Source organism: Anguilla anguilla, chromosome 4 (genome assembly GCF_013347855.1).
Source record: "Anguilla anguilla isolate fAngAng1 chromosome 4, fAngAng1.pri, whole genome shotgun sequence".
Classification (NCBI taxonomy): domain Eukaryota; kingdom Metazoa; phylum Chordata; class Actinopteri; order Anguilliformes; family Anguillidae; genus Anguilla; species Anguilla anguilla.
In genome coordinates, this window is record NC_049204.1 from 37,088,945 (window position 1) to 37,114,159 (window position 25,215).

A 25,215-nucleotide genomic window follows, 5' to 3' on the forward strand; every position below is an offset into this window, starting at 1 on the left:
CATCTCTTTCAGACCTAAGTTAGCAAGTGTCAGATGGCTTGACATCACCTTTAATGGGCTCTTCTCTGAAGTCTACATCTCCACACACTTTAGTCAAGGGAACTTCCCATAATTCTTTGAGCCACTGAAACACTCTTTTATTTGTCTATATTTTTTTCCTAGCGTTCATGTACAGTTGGATATATACCCGAGCAATTCCACTTCAGTGCTTCAATCAATTGTACAACTGCAATACTCTACTTGGGAATCAAACAACTGCTGGGTTACAAGTCCAGTTCCATAACCATTGCATTTTACTATACACATAGAAACTCACTTGTGCTGTAGTCCCAGTCTTAGCTTGGAGTGATTTGGTGAGAGGAGGAATGTCTTAGAGTCAATACTAAACCCCTAAACCGCTACAACTTGCTTGCAATCTTCCCAAGCGTGCTAATGGCATTTAATTTCACTGGATACCTGTTACAGTTTGCACCAAATTTTGGTACTCATATACAGGGCAGTGAATGGAACAGCTCCACCATACCTCCAATCAATCTTAAAAGCTTACACCCCAACCAGACACCTACATGGTCCCTTCTTCCTTCACTATGCTTGTTGTACTGGCCCCATAGTGGTGGCCCCATAGTGGTGGTCCCAAAGTGGTCAGGACAGTAGAATCATCTTCTGACGCAGACTGAAGACCCACCTCATCAGAGTGGTTCCCCTTCTATCCTCACACCATAGCACTTCATAACATACCTTTTGTAATAATCCAGGTTATGGTATTTTTAGGTTATATTTTTATGCCTATATGTTTCCTTACTTGTGGCTTGTTATGGATGTAGTTTGAATGTATTTATATTTGTACTTTGGTTCTTAGGTAGCATGGTTAACCTGCATTGGTGCTTTAGTGATGCTGCATCTGCATATTAATAAAATGAAGGCACTTACGTCTCTCCTATACTGTGCGACAATCTGGATAAGTGTGTCTGCTAAATTTAATGCAAAAACTGCCAAGATATTCTATTCTCAAATCCTTTTTAAAATCTGTCCCTGTCTGACTGATGGTTGTATTTTTAGGTTTCTGTAGAGTCATTAGCCTGCTAAGAATGGCAGGCCAGCTAAGTCACAGCCTGAGCATAGACATGAAAGGCCCTGGGTCTGTTCATTTTCCTGGAATATTTTTGCATATTTGAATGTTTTTATGTGGCAAGGCAACAATGAAACTGTGCAATAGTGTTATTTTGATATTTTTATGGTTCTAGTAACCAGCAGACAAGTTCCTGCAGTAGGATTAGGAAACCTTAGAGGAATAAGTAAAATTTTAGGATTTGAGAATAATACCTCTAGCACAAGACCTTCTGTGGAATTTGTCTGTCCTCAACACGGATGCATGAGAAAACATTCTTCCGGTGGATAAAAATGCGGATAATGCAGTGCACTGCAGTATAATCTTGGAGCTTCCCTGATCATTTCAGAAAATGCATGGAACACAGTGGAAATGCATTATCTCAACTGGACAAGTAAGATCTAATTCAGCCGAACTCTCTGGCGAGATGGTGCTTCCTATATGTGATCGAGGTCATTTGAAGTTCCGTCTCAGATCACTGAAGCGGACAGCTGGCCAATGGCAAATTTACTGTTCCGAATCACTGCGCATATATACACCCTGCCTTTTATAGCATTTGGAGCACAATAGACCACCACCCCCCACCCCCCAGCTACACTTTTCTTTCCTCATTTACCTTATAATAATCAAGATGCTGTTTGGTTAACCTCTTAACCCCAAGGAGAAATACAGCACATCATTGGCCTAGGAATCATAAAAAAACTTAAGCTTAACCTGGAACGAACGGTCCATTGAATAAAGTAGAACTAATGCTGTCTCTGGGCTACATTGCAACAACTGACTGATTCTATGCTTGGCTTTAGTACAGAGATCAAATGGATAACACTAGCAGTTAGGTGTGAGAGCAGATCCTAAAAGAGCCGATTCTGTAGAGAGCTCAGAGATTTCTATTTTAGCTGAGGATTTCATTTCAGAAGCATGCTGTGCACAGAACAGCACCACAGCCCTTTGAGTTCGACTTGTTTATTTTAACCATTTATGTTAACAGTCCCCGTCATTAAGGCCGGCATAATGCATGTTTCTTCTCGGAACATTGAACACTTTTGGAGCATTTATGTAAATGTGAGCCGCTTAGCCCTGCGCTTCACAGGATCAGCTCTACAAACAGGCGCGGGCGTGCTTATGTGTAATCACGCACTGATTCTTTTAATCAACCCCCAGAATAATAAATATCTCCAAATAAATTGGGACGTCCGCATGATATTTTGCCCTAGTTCTCCAAATAAGATTACGTGGTGATTGATATAGGGATATCGACAGATAATACCACAGTAGGCGCAGCGTGTTTCTAGAACAGATGGCCTGTGATTAACATTAATATTCTTATTGTTATCATTAAATCTCTTTGTTTGCCAACGTGTCTGACAGGATCAGATCAGCCCGGCTCGTTGACTTGTTGATGCCGGACGATTTCATCGCGTTGACATGTTACTGAAAACATTGCTCCTGACGGATGCCAAGGCAACCATCGCTACAAGGCCTTGCAAACCGTAGCTGTATTAAGTAATGGTGAACAACTTGCTTCATTATTCAGGTGGCTTGCAGGTTGTCCCAGTTTACAAAAAGCTTTATCACATGAGATACGGGACACCAGCTGAAACAGAGTCATGTGTTTGCAAGCGCAGTGCATTCTGTTTGGTCAGGACTGTGCTATACCTAGTGGACTCCTGCTTCCCTGATCACCATTACGTCTGATACAGCAATAGCAATTACAGGATTTAATTTGTGCGGGGAGTGCATCGCATTGTCTGGGACTGTGCATATTGCATCAAAGACGAGCGCAGCCATGAAGTCTGTCCAGCATCAAAGACGAGCACAGCCATGGAGTCTGTCCAGCTTAACCCAGGCGCCTAGCCTTCCCCGGCTGAACCGTGAACTGTATGTTAATGGGAGAGGACTTTAAGTTTGGCCGGATGCATGCCCTGCATCACCGGGCTTTGTATACCTTAATGAATAATAATGGATGGAAATGGATGGCCTGTGATTTGCTCTGTACTCGACAAGCTGCCTTACCTTACTCAGATCTGAAGCTGCTCCTGTTATGTGATAGCCAGTGACAGGCCTGCCCTCTTCCTGGGTGCACGGCAAAAATGTCTCATTCTGAAGCATTTTTGTCTTGTACTGAGTATTAAAATCTTATTTTTTCACTCAAATAGAACATCTGTGTTACTTTTTGCTTAACACGTGAAATTCTAATACCCCATTGGCAAATCTTGAAAGTAAAACTTTGAGTAAAACATTGCCAATCTTTTTGTATTATTTAACAAAAAAACTAATAGAAATAAGATTTTAAGTTTAAATATAAGACTAAAGTACCTAATTGAGTTATTTTTTGGTTTTTGCAGTGTGTTCTTTATTGTTATCTAAAGCATGTTAAATTGAAATGTGTTGAGATGTGTGACTGATATGGGTGGAGGTTTTTGTTTTAGCCCAGCATTACAACACCTAATTCAAAAATCAGCTAATCATGGTCTTCAGTCAAGACCTTGATGAGTAGAATGAGTTGACTTAGTGCTGGGCAACAACAAAAACCTGCAGAGTGGAGACCGACCACCAGAAGGACATGTCGCATCTTGATGTTTCTGGAACATATGTCAGTTCTGGTTTTGATTTGGAAAACATTGCCAGGAGAGGGGAGTAGGGAGGACAGTGATTTTAACTTTTGAGGGAGAAAACAAGTGGAATTAGCATATTTACTGTTTTGGGTCTTGATAGCAATAACAGAAGGAAATGCGCCAGTGAGCAAACCAATGTTCCCGGGTTCAGGGTTTGGTATCCAAGCAGATGTCTTGTTATGGAGGCACATATTGGTAGTTTATTTGCGAGGCTGCCTTCCCTGGCAGAGTGAACCTACTTGGCAGTCTCAGAGTGGTGGCCACCTCCTTCGCCTAATATTAATACCGTAGGAGCAAAGCCCGATTCAAAAGCCCTGACCCTTGCCTACACTGCCGCCAACAGGACAGCCCCCATCTACTTGCAGGACATGACTCAATTCTATGTGCCTGCTCGACCACTCCGCTCTGCAGCAGCAGGGCGTCTTGTAACCCCTCCCACCCGCCCAAAGGGATCACAGAGCTTCTCCACCCTAGCTCCCCAGTGGTGGAACGAACTCCCCGTCCCTCTCCGAACCTCCCCCTCACTATCCATCTTCCGCCGTGGCCTGAAGACTCATCTCTTCAGACTATACCTAGAATAACCACCACCATGCTGTGTATATATATTTAAAAAAAAAAAAAAAAAAAAAAAAAAAAAAAAAATACCCTTTTTTCCTTGTCACTTGTTACATGTTGCCCCATCCCTGCACTTCTTGGTAAATTGTATTTGTCCTAATACTCTAGCTTAATCTTCTGCCTAGTTTGGCTTTGCAGATGTTAGACCAGGATAGTGTTCATTGTTCTCAGCTAGAAATAGCTGTACAAAATAAGTAATTGTACCTTACTGAACCCGTGTTCAGCAGTTGTCTACGATCATGAAAATGCACTTCTTGTACGTCGCTTTGGATAAAAGCGTCTGCCAAATGAATGTAATGAGCAAATACAGTAACATTTTGTGGACAACTGTAGATTGCATTCTATTGTGAGTGCCATTCTTTCAAGACTTTTGCATCTCTTTTAATAAAATGTTTTTTTCCCCTCTTGAAATTGTTTAAAATCAGAAATGAAAAATCCCAGAGGATATTCTTCTACCACAATCCAGAACAATGAGACTCCTTCGTTCTTTCCTTGCAGAAAACCTTGTGATTATCTTTGTGTACAAATTAGGACTTGATATTTGAAAGATGGGTAAAACATCCAGAGATACATACAGGTTTGGTGGTTTATTTAATGCTTCATCTAAGATAAATAAATTATGGAAAAGGAACAGGAACATGTAGTCAAGTAGATGAATATTTAGCAGAAGCAATAATTCACTGGAAATGCAATATTTTTCTTCTTGGGATTATTTACTTGTTTTTAATACATACATTAAAGAGACCTGAACCATTGTGTATGTGTGTGTGTGTTTGTGCGTGTGTGTGTGTGTGTGTGTGTGTGTGTGCATGTGTGTGTGGGTGTGTGTGAGGGGGTGAGGGGGGGTAGTAATAAAGTAAGCAAACAGATAAGTGTGATAACTTTGCCTGCAGACTGGTCTCTCTCAGAGTTATTAATAATAGCACAGAAAAAGAGGCTGAGCTCTTTCTGCTGTTGCACCTCCTCACTCAACTGTGGACCCACATCATTCTCACTGTAGAAGTTGTTTCCTATTGCAGCTCCCTAGTGTGTGCATGTGCGTGTGCGTGTGTGTGTCTGTCTGTGTGTGTGTGTGTGTGTGTGTGTCTGTCTGTGTGTGCGTGTGTGTGTGTGTCTGTCTGTGTGTGCGTGTGTGTGTGTGTGTGGCATAGAGCCTCAATCTACACCAGTCTGTACTTGGGTTCTTTTTTAATATGATAAAGACTGCTGAACTTTTAGGTACTTCATTTTACTGATTCACTTTAAAATTCCCCCCAACTCACACACATTTACATGTGCATACAAGCATGTACATATACAAAAAAACTTCCAGCATGTATGCAGGTTTGGACATGTACATAGCTCCTATAGTTGTATACACCTGGCCAATTGTATGCAAATATGCATAAATACTGCTGGTGACTTTGTTCATAAGACATTTTTACAAACAATGAAAGCTATACAAATCATGTGTTTTTTTAATGATCATCTTTTCAAGGATGCTGGTTGCATGTTTGGCAGCATTATAGCATGCTCAATTATCAATGACAATTCTCTGTTTACTGCTGAAACATTTCATGTTTTGATGAATGCCACAATTTTGAAATATTTTGTAATATAGCCTACTAACAAGAACCACTGAAGTTCAAAAAGGAATATTTTTTTCTTTTCTGTTGATGATCGCTTATTTCATACTTTTCTGCAAGTTTAATATCGGGAGTTTTTGGGGAACTGGTGGCCAAACCCTGGGTACTGGATTATGTCTGGCCCAAAATAATACCAGAGTAGACTTGTAATAGTCTAGTAACCCTGGTGAGAATCTGTACCCTCAACTCACTGCTCAGCAAATCACATCAGAGCCCTTATGTCAGTCATCTGCTTTATCCTTATCACAACTATTACTGAGAGACTTAATAAGCTATTTCATTGTTAATGTACTGTAAATGTTAGTCGCTTCATCCTAATGTGAATGTGACAATAAAGAGCTTTGTGTTAATGGCAGGAAGACCTCTCCAACAGCCAGGCTGCTGGCAGGGTTGTTAGGAGACTACCACAACCCCATCCTTTATTGCCACTAATTAGAAAGATGGGCACTTTTTTCTGTGGGCCCTGTTGTTGGAATGTGTGAAGGGGATTTTCATTATGAGCAAATGCTGATCCGAAAGACTTCAGGCATCTAACAGAGCACTAATGGCTCCTTAACGATCAGTAGCACTAGGGGCGAAACCATTAATAATTGAAAGACAAGCTGAAATTATAAGCACCTACAGTAACGCTCTATTACACTATTTGCAGCTTGAGTTTGCATTATCTTTTTCTCTCCCTCTTACAAATAATAAAAATACAACACAATTCAAGAATCTGCAATACAAGCTTTCATAAATGTTCTTAAAGTGTTCCACAACAGCCTCGTGTTGGGATTAATAATTGAGCTTGCTCCCACGGTATACCAAATTAACATTGTGAATCAAAGCTCTGTGGCCAAGTGTCCCGATTCTGGGTGAAATTACAGTTGCTTGAAGTAAGACCCCCAAATCCCTTAACCGTTTTTTACTTTCGCTGTTTCCATTAACCACAGGACCATTGTTTGTCATATTTTCACATCTTAATAAAAAGGTTGTGGTAAGATACATTGCGTGTCTGAGAGGCATTTTGTGTATTGTAGCGCAACACATACACCAGACATTTTATGTGTAATAGTACATGAAATGATGCTACATTTCTTCCTCATTGCAGATGTAATTTAATTCTTCCCTTAGCCTGTAGTTATGAATGTATGTATGAAGAAATGTATGATTTAGATTATTTACCTCTGAATACACTGACTATTGTGTTTTGGTTCACTGATATTACTGTCAGTATATTATAATTAAGAGTTCTCTGTATTTATATTTCCTATTGTACAGCAGGTGAAAAGTATTGCTCTTTCTTTTCTTTTCAGAGGTGTGGTCCGGGTGGACGTCAGTCTGCAGGATGTGGACATTGACCAGTGCTCCAATGATGGATGGTTTGCTGGGACCCACAGATGCAACTTAACCAGTATGGAGGTTAGCCTGCCCTCCGTCAAAAATAGCTGTTTATTGTAATAGATGTCATGATGCCACAGATTCTTTATACTGACCAGATGGTCAGCTGGCCAGTTCATGGGTTCCTTCCACTTTCAGTGTTGCATACCTGGGAGGATGCGCTTGGTGAGGTTTCTGATGTTTCCTTACAGTTTATGGCTATTCAGGAAAAGATATGCCAGAACATTTCTTGTCACAGTATTGTCTTTACGCATGCTTATTCATGAACATTGATATGATCCATAAAGTTGGTTTTGGCTTCAATATTAGGGAAGTGTCAAGAATATGGAGCTGTGCATTTCATGGGCATATACAATCTGTGACGACAACTGTGAGCCGTTGTCCCCATCTTTCTGCATGCCTTTGAATACATTTTGCTGGTGGTTTAAGCCTTCTAAAAATAATACAATTGCAGTTTGTTATATTCACCTGTGTTCTCTAATGCACTTCCTTTTGTTGAGTTCTGTATTTCTCTTGACACGGTGATTTACATTAATACCTTTATTTGGGGCAAACTTTGATTTGGAAAGTCACTGCTTAATGTTTTGTTAATTGAAATGACATTTTTTTCCATTTAAAGAAGTTTACCATAATTATTAGATTGACCATGGACAGTCATTCATTTATACGGTGAATGCAGTGCAGCATACAACAGTACATAGATTGTACTTGGTAACTCCACCTGTCTTGTGGTTCATGAAGCAAAAAATGGATAGTACCAGAGAGAAAAAGGGCTAAATGAACAAGAATAAAAAAAAAACAAAGCAACATTTTGCTAATATATATTTTGTTCTGTTACTGGTGCAGTTAACTCTCATCAGTAGCATTAAAATACGGAGGACTATGCACGTGCAGGGACAAGCATACACACATAGAGATAGAGATATTTATGTGAAACTGGTCATATTGCAAAACCCCTCCCTCAGCTGGTAACACAACAGGGGCAGTTACAGACCACAGGTTGCGCAACTTAGCCATGAGCAAACAACAACTCAACAGGATCTTAATTGCATCCTCTTGGGCCTGGGTTTCATTAATTGCACTGGTGTATTAAGCTCATCCACATCCTTGTCGGTGCAAAAAAAAAAAAAAAAACCAAGTCAATAATCATAATGCCGTGGAGTCAGTGTGGTCAGTGTGGTTCGAATTTCCACTGTGTGAAGTGGTTCAGGTGTGTTTCTGTTAATTTAATCAATTAATGAAATGCTGTTTGTCTGAAGCACAGACATGCAAGTGAAGTGGCGTTATGCTATGTGCTAGGTGGGAACTGTTGTGAAGACAAAAAAGGAGATGTTGTTTTGCCACATGCACACTGTACCTTCAGCATTGCCGATCAGTCACTTTACCATGCATTTCAATGATCTTAATGTAATCTCTTTGGATTATTAAGAGCGATAGATTTTAAAACTAATGTGGAACTGGCTCCTCTATTATACATGCTGTGTAATGGATTGCAGCAGCCACACTGAATAATTAACTGGACTCTTTGTGTGATTCCTTCACCCCAGACGACTGCGGGAGCGAGGACAGCCTGCTCCTCATAACCATGTGTTATTAGTCAATCATTCTTCATTAGGAATTGTTATAGTGCGTGGGCACATGGGCCTGCCTGGTTGTGGATCATTAGATCTTCTTTACCATGTAAGATATTGTTTACCCTCATGTCTGATGCTGTTGACAAATTGGACTTCTCTGTGTGGTTGTCTGTTTACACTTGATTTTTAATATGTTGCCTAACTAGTTTGCATGTTTTTGGCAGTTGTGCTCACTGTTTCATCTGACCAGATTTCTTGCGTTTAGATTTTGTCAAGAAATGGGATATGTTGCATAAGAAGACACGTGCAATTAGGGCAAAAGATGATCTTGTGGCAGGGCAGAAATCTGACAGCGGTTGGCCTGTTTCTGGAGGAACATTATGGTTGAAATACAGTCAGTGACGCAGTATCACTGTGATAATACTTTCTGTTTGTGATTTTTTGATGTTGCCTATTGTGAGGGCTTGGCATTTGGTGGGTGAGAGTTTAGAACAATGCACGATAACCGGGTTGTATCGTGGCTTTGTTACATCTAGAAACATTGTTGTGTCTAGTACCCTTTCAGTGCAAACAGGGGTACATTTTTGTTTCATTAGTCAGACAAACTATGGGGGGGATTAAGGCCCTTCGATGCGGTCTATGGGCAATTCTTCCTATCCTGTTCATAGAATTGATCCCTCTTTTTATATGGAAGAGTGCTCAACATAAACCAAAATATTCTGCTGTGGGGTTTTCAGCAATAAAACAAAAGAAAATAATCTCCACCCGAGAGAAGGATGCAAACAAGGTAAACACACTAGAGCCATTATTATTCCCCCATCTGCATATAAGAAGCTAACATACCCCTCCCCTGAATAATGGACTCCTTGGGCTTGAGAAAGACTGACCCCTTGCATGAAGACAAAAGAGAGAGAAAGTGGCATGAAATGGCAGATAATCTTGTAGGGTTGAACCAGGCCAAGCACAACTGCGTTTCAGCATTCCTGAAGCTTTCTTCGTTCTTGTTCTTTACAGTGCTTGCTAAATACCACTGGTGTCAGGCCTCCCTGCATGTTTCCATGTACCTTGTGAAGCACGATGCTGCCGCGCTTAAGACCATGTCCTTTAAAATGAAGGGAAGAATTGGGGGATGCTGTTTTGCCTTTGGTCAAATTGCAGACCTCTGGAAGAGTTCAAATCACTTCAAAGGCCCTCTGTTATTCTTTACTGTGTGCTACAGTGGGTGAATGTTATTCAGTGATCATTTGAAAAACTTGAAATAAAAAGTGACTGTAGGGTGATTGAAATGTGGAAATGAGAACTGTTAACTCACTCCCACTTGAAGATGTTGAGTGCTCAGACAAGCTGTGTGCTGGGATAATCTTCTGGAGATAAATGCAAACTTGTACAACTGGAAAACAACACCTCGTGTGTAGGTGTACAATTAAGAGAAGCTTTTGGTTCATAGCTTATAGTGTGTGCAGCTGAAATGTGACTACCCCCACACACCACCTCCACCAGCAGAGCCAGTCATTCTGAGAACCTCAAAATGAAGAATTGTCGGCCCAAAGGAGGTCCCTGCTCACTGCACCAAAACCAAATATAAACATCATGAAGGGAAGCCCAGTCTGCCACAAAAAGTGCATTTATTTCCCCCTAATGTGTGTTATTTTCAAACCCTCCATCCAAACCGTGTCTGAATTGATTCTTTCCTGTCGACTCATCTGCTGCGCTTCCTGGCTTCATTTATAACTTTTGCTATTTTCACTCTATTTCTGCCGCTATTTTTTCCCTTTTGCCCTTGCAGTGTTTGCAGCTTAATTGACAGGCAGTCATCAGCACTAACAGCAATTGGATGTTGCCACTCCACTGCAGCTGTATATTCCTGAGCGTTCCGCCAGGAAGGAAGAATGCTATAGAAGTGCCAGAGACTTTTCTTGCAGTTTATGTAATTTCAGGATTTGAGAAGTGTGTTGTGTGAACAAAGTTTGGGGTGGGCTACATATTTTTAGAACCTTTTTTTTGGTCTTTAGAAGTGTCATCATGGAGATACATTTCTTCAAAGGGCTTTTATAGCAGTAAGAGTCAGCTGGGGAGAAAATCCTCTGCATGAGATTTTAAAAACACATCACACACCCCTGAAAAATTAGAAGCTCTCTGCCTACACAGCTGTGTGGAGAGATCGAGTGTATATATTCATACACCTCTCTCATCAGCCCCACACTTATCTACATTAGCAACACGGCGCTCATTGACTCACCAAATCTTCGACTAATGTTATCGCTCAGCCACCCTTCAAATGTAAATGCTGCGTGTAGTAAGTTTTTTTTTGCAACTTGTGGACCTGCCGTGACAAAAGTTCTGTGTTACCACCCAAAGTTGATGTTCGGCATATTTATAAGTATCTGGGTTTGACATTGTTGAAAGTGTAACCAATGGTCAGTGGTGTTAGTGGGCAGAATTCACTGGGGCAATCCATTTATCAAGGGTGGTCCAGGCTATACTGATAATGTATCTTGATTTTAAGAATTAAAAAATGCAAGGTCAGTTTATGTTTAATTTTTATACTGAAAATGTAGGTATGTTCACATTTAGATTTCCAAATGTTTATGCATACCATAGCTATTTCTCAGTGAAAATAATGGTTGCACACAAACAAGCGTCATATTTGGACTCAGAAGACTAGACTTTCAGGCACACTGATCTTTTACTTGAGCAACCCATGTGTTTATCAGTGATCCATCACAGACATCCATCTGTAAAGACAGATGAGCCGCTTGAACAGCATAGTTGCTTTGGTCTGTCTATAATCATTATCCAACTTCCTGCGTTCCCTCATCAAATTCACTTCTGGTGCTTTCTGGCCCAGTGACAGCACTGCCCCTGATTACCTCACATCCTTTTTCATGAGATTGCGAGATGGTGAAGATCTCCTTGTAACTTCTTCAAGATGGCTTCCCAGAGAGTGGAGTGTTGGTATAAGTGATGAAGTGCTGTATTGTGAATGTGACGTGGTGGGTTGGTAGGACTCAAAGGCAGACTCAGACAGACAGGTACGGTTCAACTCAAGGAGAGTTATTTGTTACAAAAATGAGGCAAACATGACAGAACTGGATTCAGGCAGACAGGAGTGGAGAGGACTCTGACAGGACAGAACTGGATTCAGGCAGACAGGAGTGGAGAGGACTCAGGCAGGACAGGACTGGATTCAGGCAGACTGGACGGAACAGGGACAGGCTGGACGGAGCTGGGCTCAGATAGACTGGACAGGCTTCAGACAGACTGGACAGGTTAGTGAACTTCAGGCAAACAGGAACAGGCTCAGACAGACTGGACAGGTCATATAACTTCAGACAGACAGGAACAGGTTTCAACAGACTGGACAGGTTACTGAACTTTGGGCAGGCAGAACAGTCGCAGGCAGACTGGGCAGGTTGGAAGAGCTGGGAAGCTGGCAGGCTGAACGGGGAAGAGCGAGACAGGGGCACGACAGGCAGACAGACAGACAATAGACAAGACTAGGGAACACAAACCCAGACTGGACGAACAGGAAGGATCGGGGCACAGGTAGGCAGGTTAGTTAGCAAGTTAGGATAGCACGTAACCGAACTGTGGTTACGGGACGGACAGACAAAGGCAAGCTAGCAACTTGGCAGCGATAGCAAACAGAGCCGAGATTACGCATCTAACAGACTGGTAACGAACTGACAGACTGGTCAACAAACTGGCAGACTGGGCAACGAACTGGCAGCGAGTAACTGGTGAACCAGGAATTTATACTATGACTAGTAATCAGGAAAGCATGAGAATGTGAGGAAAACAGGTGGAGAGAATCAGCTCCGAGGAGACCACGCCTACACTGCAGGGGAACAAAGATCGTATGCAAAAACAAGAAACAGAAGGCAAACAGGAAAACACTAGAAACACAAGGGCAAGCACTGGAGACAAGGCAGGGGACATGACAGTGAAGACTGTTAAAACGCACATACTTGAATTGAGTCTTTGTTTAATTTCTGTGTAGTTGCCCAAATAAATTCAGTCATCTTGCAATGTGCCCTGCCAGTTCAAGTGTCAATCACAGTTCTCCTTCCAAGGATAGTCCCAGGAGTGTGCTTCTAATTAGCTTCTTTTATGGATTCATAGGAATGGTCTCAGTCACTGGGCTGCTGAATTGGAAACATATCCAGATAGGAAAGCTATGAAAGAACACAACCTCAATATAAACAGCATTTTGCAAAATCAGTAGAAGCACAAGGAGGAAGGTTAAGAACAAACTTCACAAAGGAGATTGTAACACCAACCCAGTCTTCAGACAGACTAGCTGCTATGTATTAGATTCTCTAAAACCTTCAGATTTCTACGTATACGATCATTGTCATCATTTTCATATAATGTACCGGACATAGCTGGCCTGATCAGTGTGCCCATGACATAATGTACAGGTGTGAACTGATGAGTATGGCAAACATAGTCGCGGGAAGTAGGAGTGCTGAGGGCGCTCCAGCACCCCCGCCCCCAGGTTCAGCATCCCCCCCCCACCCCCCGGCCAAGGGTGGGCTGTGGGAGTAAAAAAACACATTGCATATTTAAGAGAAATAAATATATTTATTTTAAACTGTACAACTGACAAATCTTTTTAAAAAAAATTATTATTATCGCGAGCGACGAGTGTGACTGTTTCCGGTCATTGGCTATGGCTAGCATCACGGTGAAGGAACTCTTGCAAAAAACTTGCGCAAGCTTGCTGCTGTTACAGTGGACCTGTGCTAAGCTTCTGTAATTCATCCATGAATTAATTACCTTCAATAATACATCCATGGGTGCTACGCATGCAGTTTAGCTAATGTTAGTTACTCTTATACATGATGGCAAAATGCACAAAATCCACTGAACATTTATTTATAAAAAACAAAACAAAAAGGTGAAACCGGGAACTCCTGCCGGTGATGCAGTAGCAGCTGTTATGAGTAACATTACATCTACTTTGGTCCTAAGAATTAGCAACAATACAACGCCATCATCGATGCTAATTCAAGCACAGAGGATAGCAGCACAGCCAATGTTAGCTGCAATGATTTTGCAGACTACAATGACAGACACGCGTCTCAAACCTGGCAATCCTTCAGATTGAAGGCCCATATACGATCAACATCAAAAGTAATTCAAAAGTATGCAGCAACCAAGAAGGGTGCTCCAGTTTACCATCTAAAGGTAGGGCTAAGGTTGATTTATTATTTTGCTTGCTTGGATGTTTTGTTATTCCTTGGCTTTGAGTTGTTTCTATTTAGTCATATTTTAGACCTGCGATAATATTGTACATGGTTGACATAGTAGCTACGCTGACAGTGACATGCACTGGTGCCTGTGATAATCCTGTTATTGTGCGGTCTACAGTGACGTTGTGGGTGCATTGTCATGGGTGACGACTCGACGCTATGCCAGTGTGTTCATCCTGATTATTAAAGTACATTCTTAACTATGCCGTTTTCATATTGTCATACTATACTGTTTGGCTGACATGGGGCTGTCAAGATGTGATTTACAATGTTGTATGGAGGCTCCTACAGTACAGCCTCCGACCCCTTACTGCGCTGTTATGCTGATATTTTTGTCGTGGTGATCTGACTTCAGACTTGGCCACCCCTGACTGATTTGTCTAAAATCGCCTATGGTTACAGTCACTGTATGCAGTCAGCTAGCTATCTAGCTAATGTTGTGGTCTGGTGACAGTTTTGCACGACAAGTGGAGCAGAAAAGGAAAGGAAAAAGCAGAGTTTACAGTCCCAACACATTAGCCAGGTTGCTAAAAGTTCATGAGGTTGAAGCAATAGTTTGATAGTCCATGAGGTTGAAGCAATAGTCCAGGCACCAGATTCTTTTATGCTAATGGTTTGCAGTCAAGCACAAAATAGGACAAAATTCCATTGCAGCTTTTTGGACACCTGCCAACAAAGCCCTTTTCATAACTGAAGCGTTGTTTTTCTTTTTAATGGAGGCTACTTGGGAAATTGCTGTCATATATAACCACCGCTAATGCCACATACATTTTTGGGGAACTGCACTTTAAGAAGTGTGACTCATATTTTCCTATATATGTTTGCCAGTCATTGGGTTCATGTAAAGGAGAAGTATTTTAAGTATTTTCAAATCCCCTAAACATTTGCTGTTTATTGTACAAAAAGAGTCATTTCCTTTCAAAGGAATATTTCATATTAAATCAATAGAGAACAGGTTAACTTGAACCAGTGCAAGTATTTAAATAGGATGTCATTTAAAATGATCATGCGCACAGTAGACCTGACTGCTCTTTATTTTAAGAAAAACAATGTATATGGAAATAGTATCCCAATGTGATAAACTCTTAAGAAATTTTACACAACAACATGTGTGTGTCAGATGCAAGTATGATCAATTATTTTTAGCATTTCTCAATTTGAATCAGAATTAAAAAAAAAAAAGTATAGCTGCGTAGACTCAGGAAAGCTTATTTAATCACCAGTGCACCTGATGAAACTATACAACCAAATCCATCATTGCTGGAACTCTTTATCACCTACTGATAGTGCTGCAATTATCCTGTGATAAAAATTATGATTCTTCCTTGAGAACGCAAACACACTGTATGTCGCGTTGCATTACCCTCATAAACTGAACTGAGGACCTTCTGTTGTCTCTTTGAGCAGGTTCCTGTAGTTTTGGGATATTATTTTAGGAATGATCCTTGTGCTTGCCCGGACTTGTTACACTGGCTGGAATGTTTTTTTTGCCTGGACCGCAACAGCAGGGCCAGTCCTACAAACGCAAAAGTCTGTGAATGACTGACTGACTGAGTGATGAAGTTACACCATTGGTCAACCAAGTTATGAAGTTACACCATTGGTCGGCTGGATCACGTGTGTTAGGTCCAGCCATATACTAGGTTTTAACCTGGTCTTGTTTAGGTTAAAGATAAGGGGTCCCCATTGGTGATTTATTAGTCTTAAGGTTTTTTCTTCATGGCGTCATGTGCCCCCTCTTATCATCATTACTACTGTCAGCTTGAGGTTCTGCATCTGAGCTGTAAATGTGTTTTGGCATCTGTTTTCTATTGCCATTGGGTTCAATTTTGAGTGTTCAAGTCACATTTGTAAGGTTGTGCAGGCCCTCTGCAATGTAAAGACAGATCGATCTTGCATATTGATGAGGAGGGACGGTGACCCACACCTTTCGAATTTTCCACTGTTCACTGGTGCAAACATTGATGAAATGTTATTTCATTCAGACCTTGAAGGCTGGGGGCATCCTTCTTTCATAATCACAGTGATGTCGGGCAGAATCATGAAGGCAGTCTCCAGATAAAAACATGAGTCATAAATCATCTGACTGGATTTAGTCCACTGGAAGGCACGCGGTGCATCATGGAAAAATCCACTGGAAGCAGCCCGAAGACAGGGCTTTCAATTGCAGTCAGACCTGTGACATGTCTATGTCATGCTTGTGTGCATGCTAATTTAAGGATTAACTCACTTTTAATCAGGGTATATTGCTATGGTAACTTATGCTGCACATCAAACCTGGGCCTTGCTTCATGTGTGTGGCTAATTCAATTCAATTAGTCTGTTGCCCTTTTGTGGTAAACTCAGGATTTTCGGTTTCACAAAGCAAGCTCGCATTTTAGCCAGACTTGTTACTGGGGCAACAGAGTCTTAAGCCCAGACCTGTGAAACCGTAGGTCTATGCTTAAGTTAGGTGGATAACACAGTCTATAAGCCACATGGTGAAATCACACACATGCCAACAGCAGAAATGTATGCAAGCTTCTTGTTGATGAACGAGCCATCAAGAATACTGTAAGAAGAGCATTTTGAAGGGAACGTGTTTTTAAAGACCAGATCCTTTTAGGCCCTTGCACGATTATCTTTATGAGCGTTAGTGACTAGTGAGGGAATTATTTACCTCCAGCAATTAATAGTGGTGCACATTGCCAACTCGGAGAGAAGCAAGACACTGTATTGAGCTCCACTTCCTCGCAACGGTACATTTTATATGCTGTTGGTGAAGCTAAAGATATAATAATAAAATATATTTATTCATTAGTTTCATAAATAAAATGCAACACAAACAAACAAAATGCAATGCAAACAAACAGGATACAAGATTACCTACACAATAAATATACAGTAGTAAAATTAGTAAATTAAAACAAGGCAAAAAAAAATCAAAGTCAGAGAAATCAAAATGTTAGAAAAGCCACAGTATAGGGTACCGAGCAATCAGAAAAGTGTATCTAACATTCAAAAGGCATATCAGTGTATTAATTTCCTGGCCATGCAAGGGTGAACACTATTAAGGAAGGTTTCTATGCAGGTAATATCATTTGCTTGAGGGTTTCACAATGATAATGCATACATAATCCCTATTAAGTAAATGTTTTCATAGCGATTCAAAATGTCCTGTGAGGTTAGCTACTCACCTGTACATTACCTAAAATTACCTTTGAAATGTAGAATTTTAGTCAAGAGGCTATGTTTGCAATATATATATATATATATTGCCATTTTTTCCCATTTTCTCCCCAATTTAGTCATTTTTATTACATTACATTACATTACAGGCATTTAGCAGACGCTCTTATCCAGAGCGACTTACACAACTTTTTACATAGCACTTTACATTGTATCCATTTATACAGCTGGATATATACTGAAGCAATGCAGGTTAAGTACCTTGCTCAAGGGTACAACGGCAGTGTCCTTACCCGGGAATCGAACCTGCGACCTTTCGGTTACAAGCCCAGTTCCTAACCCACTGTGCCACACTCCGTCCTGCATTATACCAATTCCCTGTGTGGACTAGCCACTGTCCTGGTCGATGCGCTATCCTCTGTCAGTCTGGGGAGGTGTGGACTGCCACATGCCTCCTCCGATACATGTGGAGTCGCCAGCCGCTTCTTTTCACCTGACTACGAGGAGTTTCACCGGGAGAGCGTTCACGCTATCTCCCCCGGATCCCCACCCCGCTGGACAGGCCAACCAGTCGCTAATGCTTCCCACCCGCAAACACTGCCAATTGTGTTTGTAGGAATGTCTGACCAAGCCAGAAGTACCGCTGCCCGGGACCCAGGTCCCTGCGGTGGTAGGCGAGTGCTTATACCTCTACACTACCCAGACGGCCGCAATATATTTTCATAATTTTTCAGTGTGGAGAAATTATGAGAAAGTAAGTGAATGAAAGTCTTAGGTATAGGCCTATTTAATTTTTTTGAAACTATCTGCTTCCTCTCTCATTGTGGTCGCTCTACTGCTTTACATTGTACCACTATAGGCTTATTGTTGCAGACACTGGGAACACTTACATGTACTGGGAGCTTTTTTGGGAATGTGTACATAGCTTTTTTTGGGAACATACACAGAGCTTGTTTAACAAAGCCTGCGTTCACTTAGCAAGTTGATAACCAACGTTGTGATTCCGGTTTAGCCCAATTGCGATTTTTATGTTTTGTCAAGGCAAAGAAACTCTGGGTATATTCAGCTTCCTTCATAGTATACCCCTCTGTCTCTCACAGGCTTGACAAAAGACTAGCCTTCCTTATACTGTGGGATGCAATCAGCTTTGAGATACCTTGCTGGTCAGCTTCACTGGCGAACAGAATTCAGCAGGGACCTTTGTGCCTTAAGTGGGTAAAAACAACTATTTAACAGCAAGGCTTGTCAAAGTATTAGCCAACCACCAGCAGTCTCTTCCATTTACCAAAGGGCCCCTTTTGCTATTGTTGTTGCTGCCGTTGTTTGGAATTATAAAATGAGGAGCCTGAGGTAAAGACCAGGGTAATTTCACGTGGATATGGGATCCCAGCAGCACATCCAGTATCACACTGTGCTGGCCTCCCTGGTGTTCATGTCCTCCTCGTGATGCTAAATTATTGAGGTAATTAGAGTTCTGAAAGAGCTGGCCTCTCCATGCTCATTCTTCTGTGGGCTGATAAAAATAGCTTGCTTGGTGTGGATATTTGCTTGAAGTGGTGTAATGCCTTGCGCAGCAGGCCACTGACAGATGCCCAGGCACCCCCAGGCTAGCGATTTGTGGCAGATTCCAGTCATCTCCTTTAGGGCGGGTGGGGGACGGGATATGGGAATGGGGGTGGGTACCTCTCCCTCTGCTATTTCAGAGTACAGTAATCATTGATACACGTGGTGCTCTGCATTACCATCGTCATGGCCAAAGGGATCATTCATCTTCATGGAAATCCAAGCCAGTTAATTTAGTGTTTCTGTGCAGCAGCTGGCGCCAATGATATTAAAAAGGGTGTCAACATAACACAATCTAATTGGCTAATGCCAGTTAAATGTGATTTCATCCCTTTGAGTGGCCACCCTAGAAGAAGCTTTGAAGCTAGGAACTGAAGAGGATGTAGCTGTCAGCATAAGACATGCTAACCCCCCCTGTACTCCATCCTGCCTCTGGCAAACAAGAAATCTGTATGAAGCAACCCAGCCCTGACTAAACACGTGTAACTCCTCTCCTTTTCCTACAGCTCTGTCATTTTAATTAACAAGTCAGAAGAAGAGGCAAAGTAGGATGTTAAACCCCAGAGCAGGGCATGTTTATCCTGGACACTGAAAGGAATTTTTCTTTTAAAATGGCGAGGCAGTGAGAGGCTCTCTGTTGTACTTATAAATGTGAAGCATTACTACTGAATTCCATATTAATACACATTTCTTTTTTTGTCTATTTTGCCAGCTAGTTTAATACCTCAGGTTATTATCTGCCCAATCAGTACTATAAATGGTGTAGGCAGAAAATTTTTTTTGGGCAGGCCTGTGAAAAATTTTGTAGGCTGACTTGATAGGTTTTTCTGGAATACATTTTCCACATTCACTATGCCCCACTCCAGCGCTCCTTGGAGCTATCCTATAACATTCCTATATTCCTAATGGCAATGAGTTTAGGGTCTGACATATTTCACCTTCATCACTTATGGTGTTAAGGGGGTGAAGGTAATGCCACAGCTAGTGTAATGTGCACTAATGCAGGTGGGTAGGTACAACAGTAGCTCAGCTGAATAGCAGAGGATTTAAAGCTGCAACCTCTGCTTTACAGATCCTGCTTTCAGGCCACTACTCTGCTTTGCTGCCTAAAGTTATGCAGCCACAGAAAATGGGAAAACTGGAAATATCAGTTAGATTTAACAGAAAACAGATGGAGAGCAAATGAAATGCCATTGGCGCCAGCCACCAAAGAAACAAGGTGCCTGCTTGGATTATTCTAATATGAGGCAGGAGACCATTGGTTAGAAACCAGCATTATTTTTAAAGGCTTTTCAGACAGTTTATTTGTCCATTTTTATTAACCGTTTGGTCTTCTGTTCAACAGCATGTGTCTGTTACAGCTGAACTTTCTAAGTATCTCCAATGGTGAAGTCATATTTTCACATAGTGAGTTGGGGCTGTCATTATATGATGTTTCCTATTGATAACTCAATAGAACCGCAAAGCTTTTCTATCATTTTTTGGTGCTGATCTATTTTTTTCTTTGGCACATTGAGATGTTTTCTGTAGATCACTTAAAAAAGAAATGTAGGTTTTTGCTATTTTTTATATTAACAATGTGAGAGGAAGTAGTAACATTTGATCATTCTTTTCCTATTATTTTGCTAAAGGCAAATACTCCCCACCAGACCCACCTCCTAAATCTAGAACCGTGGGCATTTCATTATCTCTGGTTTTCAGCCAGAACCTCATTAATCGTGGCAATGTCCCAGCGATATTCCAGGCCAAGCTGTAAATGTAGGCAGGTTTCTTGATGCCCAGAGGAGTTACCCAGTGTTACAAACATCACATCATCCTTGGTTGGACTCCCATGTGGTATTACATCACCGAGGGCTTGACATCAGCAGAGTGCATCTTTCCATTCTGTTTTTCGTTTCCTCTTCACAGCTGATTACAGCTTAATAACCCAAGGGCACAAAGGCAAAAGCCAAGCATTTGGTTAGGCACTTACAACAAATCACATGTAGTTTTTCCCCCTTGAAATATACAAGAAAAAGTACAGAGAACTAGGGGCAAGGTTTTGCACCTTTATGACCTTCAGACATTGCTCGTCAAGTGTAATTGTCCCTGGCTACGTTGTGACCACAATGTACTCTGGAGATTGGTATCAAAAGGGAATAGGCCGTTCATTTGCTGTATCATTAAGACAAAGGTTCAAATCAATCAATTCTTGTTTTCTAAGACTCTGGCTTAAAAATGTCTTTTTTCTGTGTATGTGTCTCAAATAATATTTCTCAATGAATCTGCAAGCATGTATGTTGCTTAAAGATTAGTGATGGTGCCACTTAACAATTAACCTTAAAGTGGAACATGTTTAAAAATAAAATTAAACCGAGCGAAAGTGTTTACAGTATAGTACTGGGCGGAAACTAGGGGCTGGTTTCCTAGTCCTAGATTAAAAGAAACAAGTCAATGAAGATCTTCATTGAAATTTTTTTTAGTCTAGGACAGGGTTTAATCCATGTGTGGGAAACCAGTCCAAAGATCTAGGAAGAAGCCTTCACAAAGACCCATAAATAATTGATTTCACTGATTTGTCTGACTACTTGCACTAGATCTGTTTTCTCATGAGAAAATGCCTACAGCTAGGTTCACTTAGAGCTTACATTTTCAGTGCATTTGTAATTCTGGTAGTTTGAGACCATTGCTTTACAATTCTGGCTAACCAATTGAAAATATAAAAACAGTCAATACCCTCCTGCCTACTACATAGTTCCACCCAGTAATTCGTTGGCTATTGGCTGATTTCAATGGCTGGGTCACATGGCCTTTCATTTTTTTTCAGAACCACTGCTTTGTGATTTGAGTTGTCATTGAAATATTCAGTAGATGCTCAGATTTCCAGATAGATTCATGTCCATTCCATGTTAAACCCTGGGGATCTTGGGAGAGTGACCTATGCAAGACTTATATCATAGAAGGATGGGGTAAAGTGGTTTGAGTATTTCTATTGCATAATTAAGTCAGATTTATACATACACAAACTGCTGATATGTCTTTTAATCGGCGTATGGCTTTATTTCTTCGGTTTAGAGCTTTATTATTTGTGTCTGTAATATATTAGCCCCTCCAGGAAATCTTGCGATCGCAATAATTAATGCAAATTCAACCAAACTCCGCAATATTTGTGTGGGCTTGCAATTTTGCAAAATTCCTGCATTTTTTTCCACATTAAATGTCCAAATCCAGAGCTGTATAAAGAGCCGTATATATGCGTTAATGCATATTAAAAAAATATGTAGCAAAATGCGTCTGTAGGGGCTGCGGTCATAAAGAAATGCATGACAAAATAGTTAGGGAAAGTAATCATAGGTACTTATCTATCACCAGAGTCTTCAATAACGTTGACTGGTGATCCATTTTGTGAATAAATTTGTTCTCTGATGAAAAAATATTTTTGTTGGCAGACGGCTCCTTCGGACAATCTCTGTTATCAACACTGCTATCTAGCATAATTAGCAAGCACAGCCTAGCTCGACCTGTGTAACGTTACTTGTTGCTCCGCTGGGAAAGACCGTATTTGTATTAAAATAACTCCTCATTTACAGTTAGCAAGGCTCTTCAACCTCTCCTCTCATCATCAAAAACAAACGGTATGTGTTGAATTACATGAGTTTTATACACCCTTACAGTTGTAAGAGATTGCACTTCGTTTTTGTGCATACAGTATGTGTTGAATTAATACTATTTAAAAAGCATTTAAAGCAATTATTTTTACAGAAGATGTAGCCTACAGTATGTATTCTATATTGCAGTCTCAGACTGTTTTGTAAAGCTTCGTCACTTTTATGACTCAGGAATCTTTTTTGTAACTTTGAGCCCATGGTTCTTTATGTTCAGAAAATAAAAAAGGTGAGAACTAAAATATTTCCAGCTATTTCTGTGATGTGCAGTATGCTTATTATCACAGGAAGTGATGACATATGACTCTTTCTTTATTAGGTAGTAGTTTAAAAAAATCACAATTTTCCCCCTCAACTTGCAATTTTTGCCAATTCCCGCAATTTTATCGCAAAAAAAATCACATAAAACTTCTCGAACAAAGAATTTTTGATCGCAACAATCACAAAAAACTCTGCAAAATCCTGGAGGGACTAATATATGACTTTGTAAATGCATGCAGACACGCACGCACAAATGCACACACACCTGCTCCTGCTTGCGTGCGCACACACACACGCACACACAAATATATATACATTTTATATTTTACGTTTAGGACAGTGTACTATGTGTGCTTGGAGGCAAACTTTGAAATTCCATCTCATGTTCATGTATGACACATGAAACCGTAACTGTTTTACACACCTTCAATGAGCATATACGGCCAATTAGCAGCCTGACACCATGTGTAGATCCTGCACTGTATGACATATTCTGTGCATGCAGATAATGAAGCCATGAACAGAAAATGTGTGAAGTCACTTAGCAGGGCTTTGGACCAAAATATGTGGTTAGTATTGCCTGTATGTGCTCTTGGATGTAGAGTCAAGTGGAGTACTGAATTCTGCAGGGTGAATACAGATTCATTCTCCCATAAGAAACTCAATTAATTTGTGGTTACTTCAGCAAAGTGGAAAACTGTCTGAGGTGTCATTCCAGAATATCCCATTGTTCATAACTGAGAAGTGTTCAGATTGGGTTTACTGGTTAAGCCGTGTTGGTAAGCCTGGCTATTCTTTAAAGAATGTCCAAAACACCGTTGTGTAGGGGGTTCATACTGTGATTACTCTGTATTCACTTTGCCTCATGTAGACACCCCCTACCTCCAGACAAAAAAAAGCTGTTAATGGTGTCTGAACTGAGAAGAGATGTAGGGCCAGAAGAGGCCTGTTCGAAACCCCTGACCCCCCCCCCCCCCCAGCCAGAGCTTAGCCACATTACATCAGGAGTGTTTTTTAGCCTTCCCTCCTAAGGTCTTGTCAGTAAGATGCCTGCTTGTGGTCTTTGTTTTTGCCCTCTCTCTGCTGCCCTGGTGGTGACCCAGGAGAATCTGCTTTTGTTTCACCATAGTTAATGGTTTATCTGCCCATAGCCAAACTCCCATAGTCTGTTACGGGCATGAACTCCAGAACCCGGCTCTGTTTTTCCTCCTGGGATGTGTGTGGAGAATATGCTAGTGCTTATTAAAATCCAGAGAATGAGCTATTTGTATAAACCACACTTCTTTCACCTGGGCTTTTCCTGGTTAAATAATGGTTATAAATAATGGTAAAAACCTGCATTTATACATAGAGAAATGCTCACATGCACACATATGCACGCACATGCACATACACACATACACACAAGCACAAACACACACACGCATGCATTTACACAGACATATAATGTTATGACTCAACCCCTATAGCTAGGTGGAAACTAATGGGTGAAGTGTACATCTGCAACTAAAACCAAAAAGTCAGCAGGTCCTTGCAGGGAGACAGTCCTACAGCCTAAAGCAGGAGGTTGGTGACTCACCCTCTTTGCTTTTTGGAGAATCTGCTCTTTGTATGTTTACATAGTCGGTCTTCTGGCTCTGCAGCAATGCTGGCATGGAGTTTGCATTGCCCTTCATTTTATATTGGACAGTTCAAGCGTATATGTATACCACATTGTACATGCATATGCATATACAATTTTTTAATAATTGTGGTACCCAATGTGGGGCTGATCATGTCCACATTCCTTTGCAAACTCTACAGCCAGTTTACTGCATGAGAGAGTAGACGTCCGCAGTTCTCCTCCGAATCAAGTGGTGTCACCAGCCTGCTTCTTTTCATACCAATGCCCGCATCTAAGCTGGCATACAGTGGAGTCGGAGGAAGACCTTCAGTATGCTGCTCTGACATGCAATCCATGAGCACCTGATCAACCAGCAGGGATTGTTAGATTGTGAAGAAACACTGACCCCTGACTGACTGAACCCCCGTAGCCTGGGCAATATTGCCAATTCCACATCTACCTATGGAGCTACCAGCCACAGTTGGAGCTGGCATGACTTGGATTCAGTCCAAGACCGTGGGACTTATCTATGCACGACAGCATGGCACCTTAGCTAACTGAGCTACCCAGCAGCCCCCACACACATATTGAAGTACAGAATAGCCAAACTAACGTGTCGTTCTCCTGTTCGAGGCTGCAGAAAAGAAAAGGAGATTGTTTGTAAGGCTTGAGTGAACACACAACAGCCTTAACAAGGGTGTATGTGTTCCATTGCTCTACAGTATAAAATAAAACAAACAAAAAATGTTCACAATTATTTTGGTATTGAATTTCATCTGAGTACAGTGATCCTGCCTGGGAACT

The 25,215-nt window shown here is 41.1% G+C and overlaps 1 protein-coding gene across 2 annotated transcripts in view; it reads left to right on the plus strand.

Annotated features, from left to right (window-relative positions):
- The window catches only part of gpr158a (G protein-coupled receptor 158a), a 109,072-nt gene that overhangs the window by 9,083 nt on the left and 74,774 nt on the right, over nt 1–25,215 (plus strand). For both annotated transcript variants that reach the window (XM_035415434.1, XM_035415433.1), the window contains exon 2: nt 7,259–7,364. In XM_035415434.1, coding sequence (XP_035271325.1) covers nt 7,259–7,364 — 106 coding nt within the window. The remainder of the gene's footprint in view (nt 1–7,258; nt 7,365–25,215) is intronic.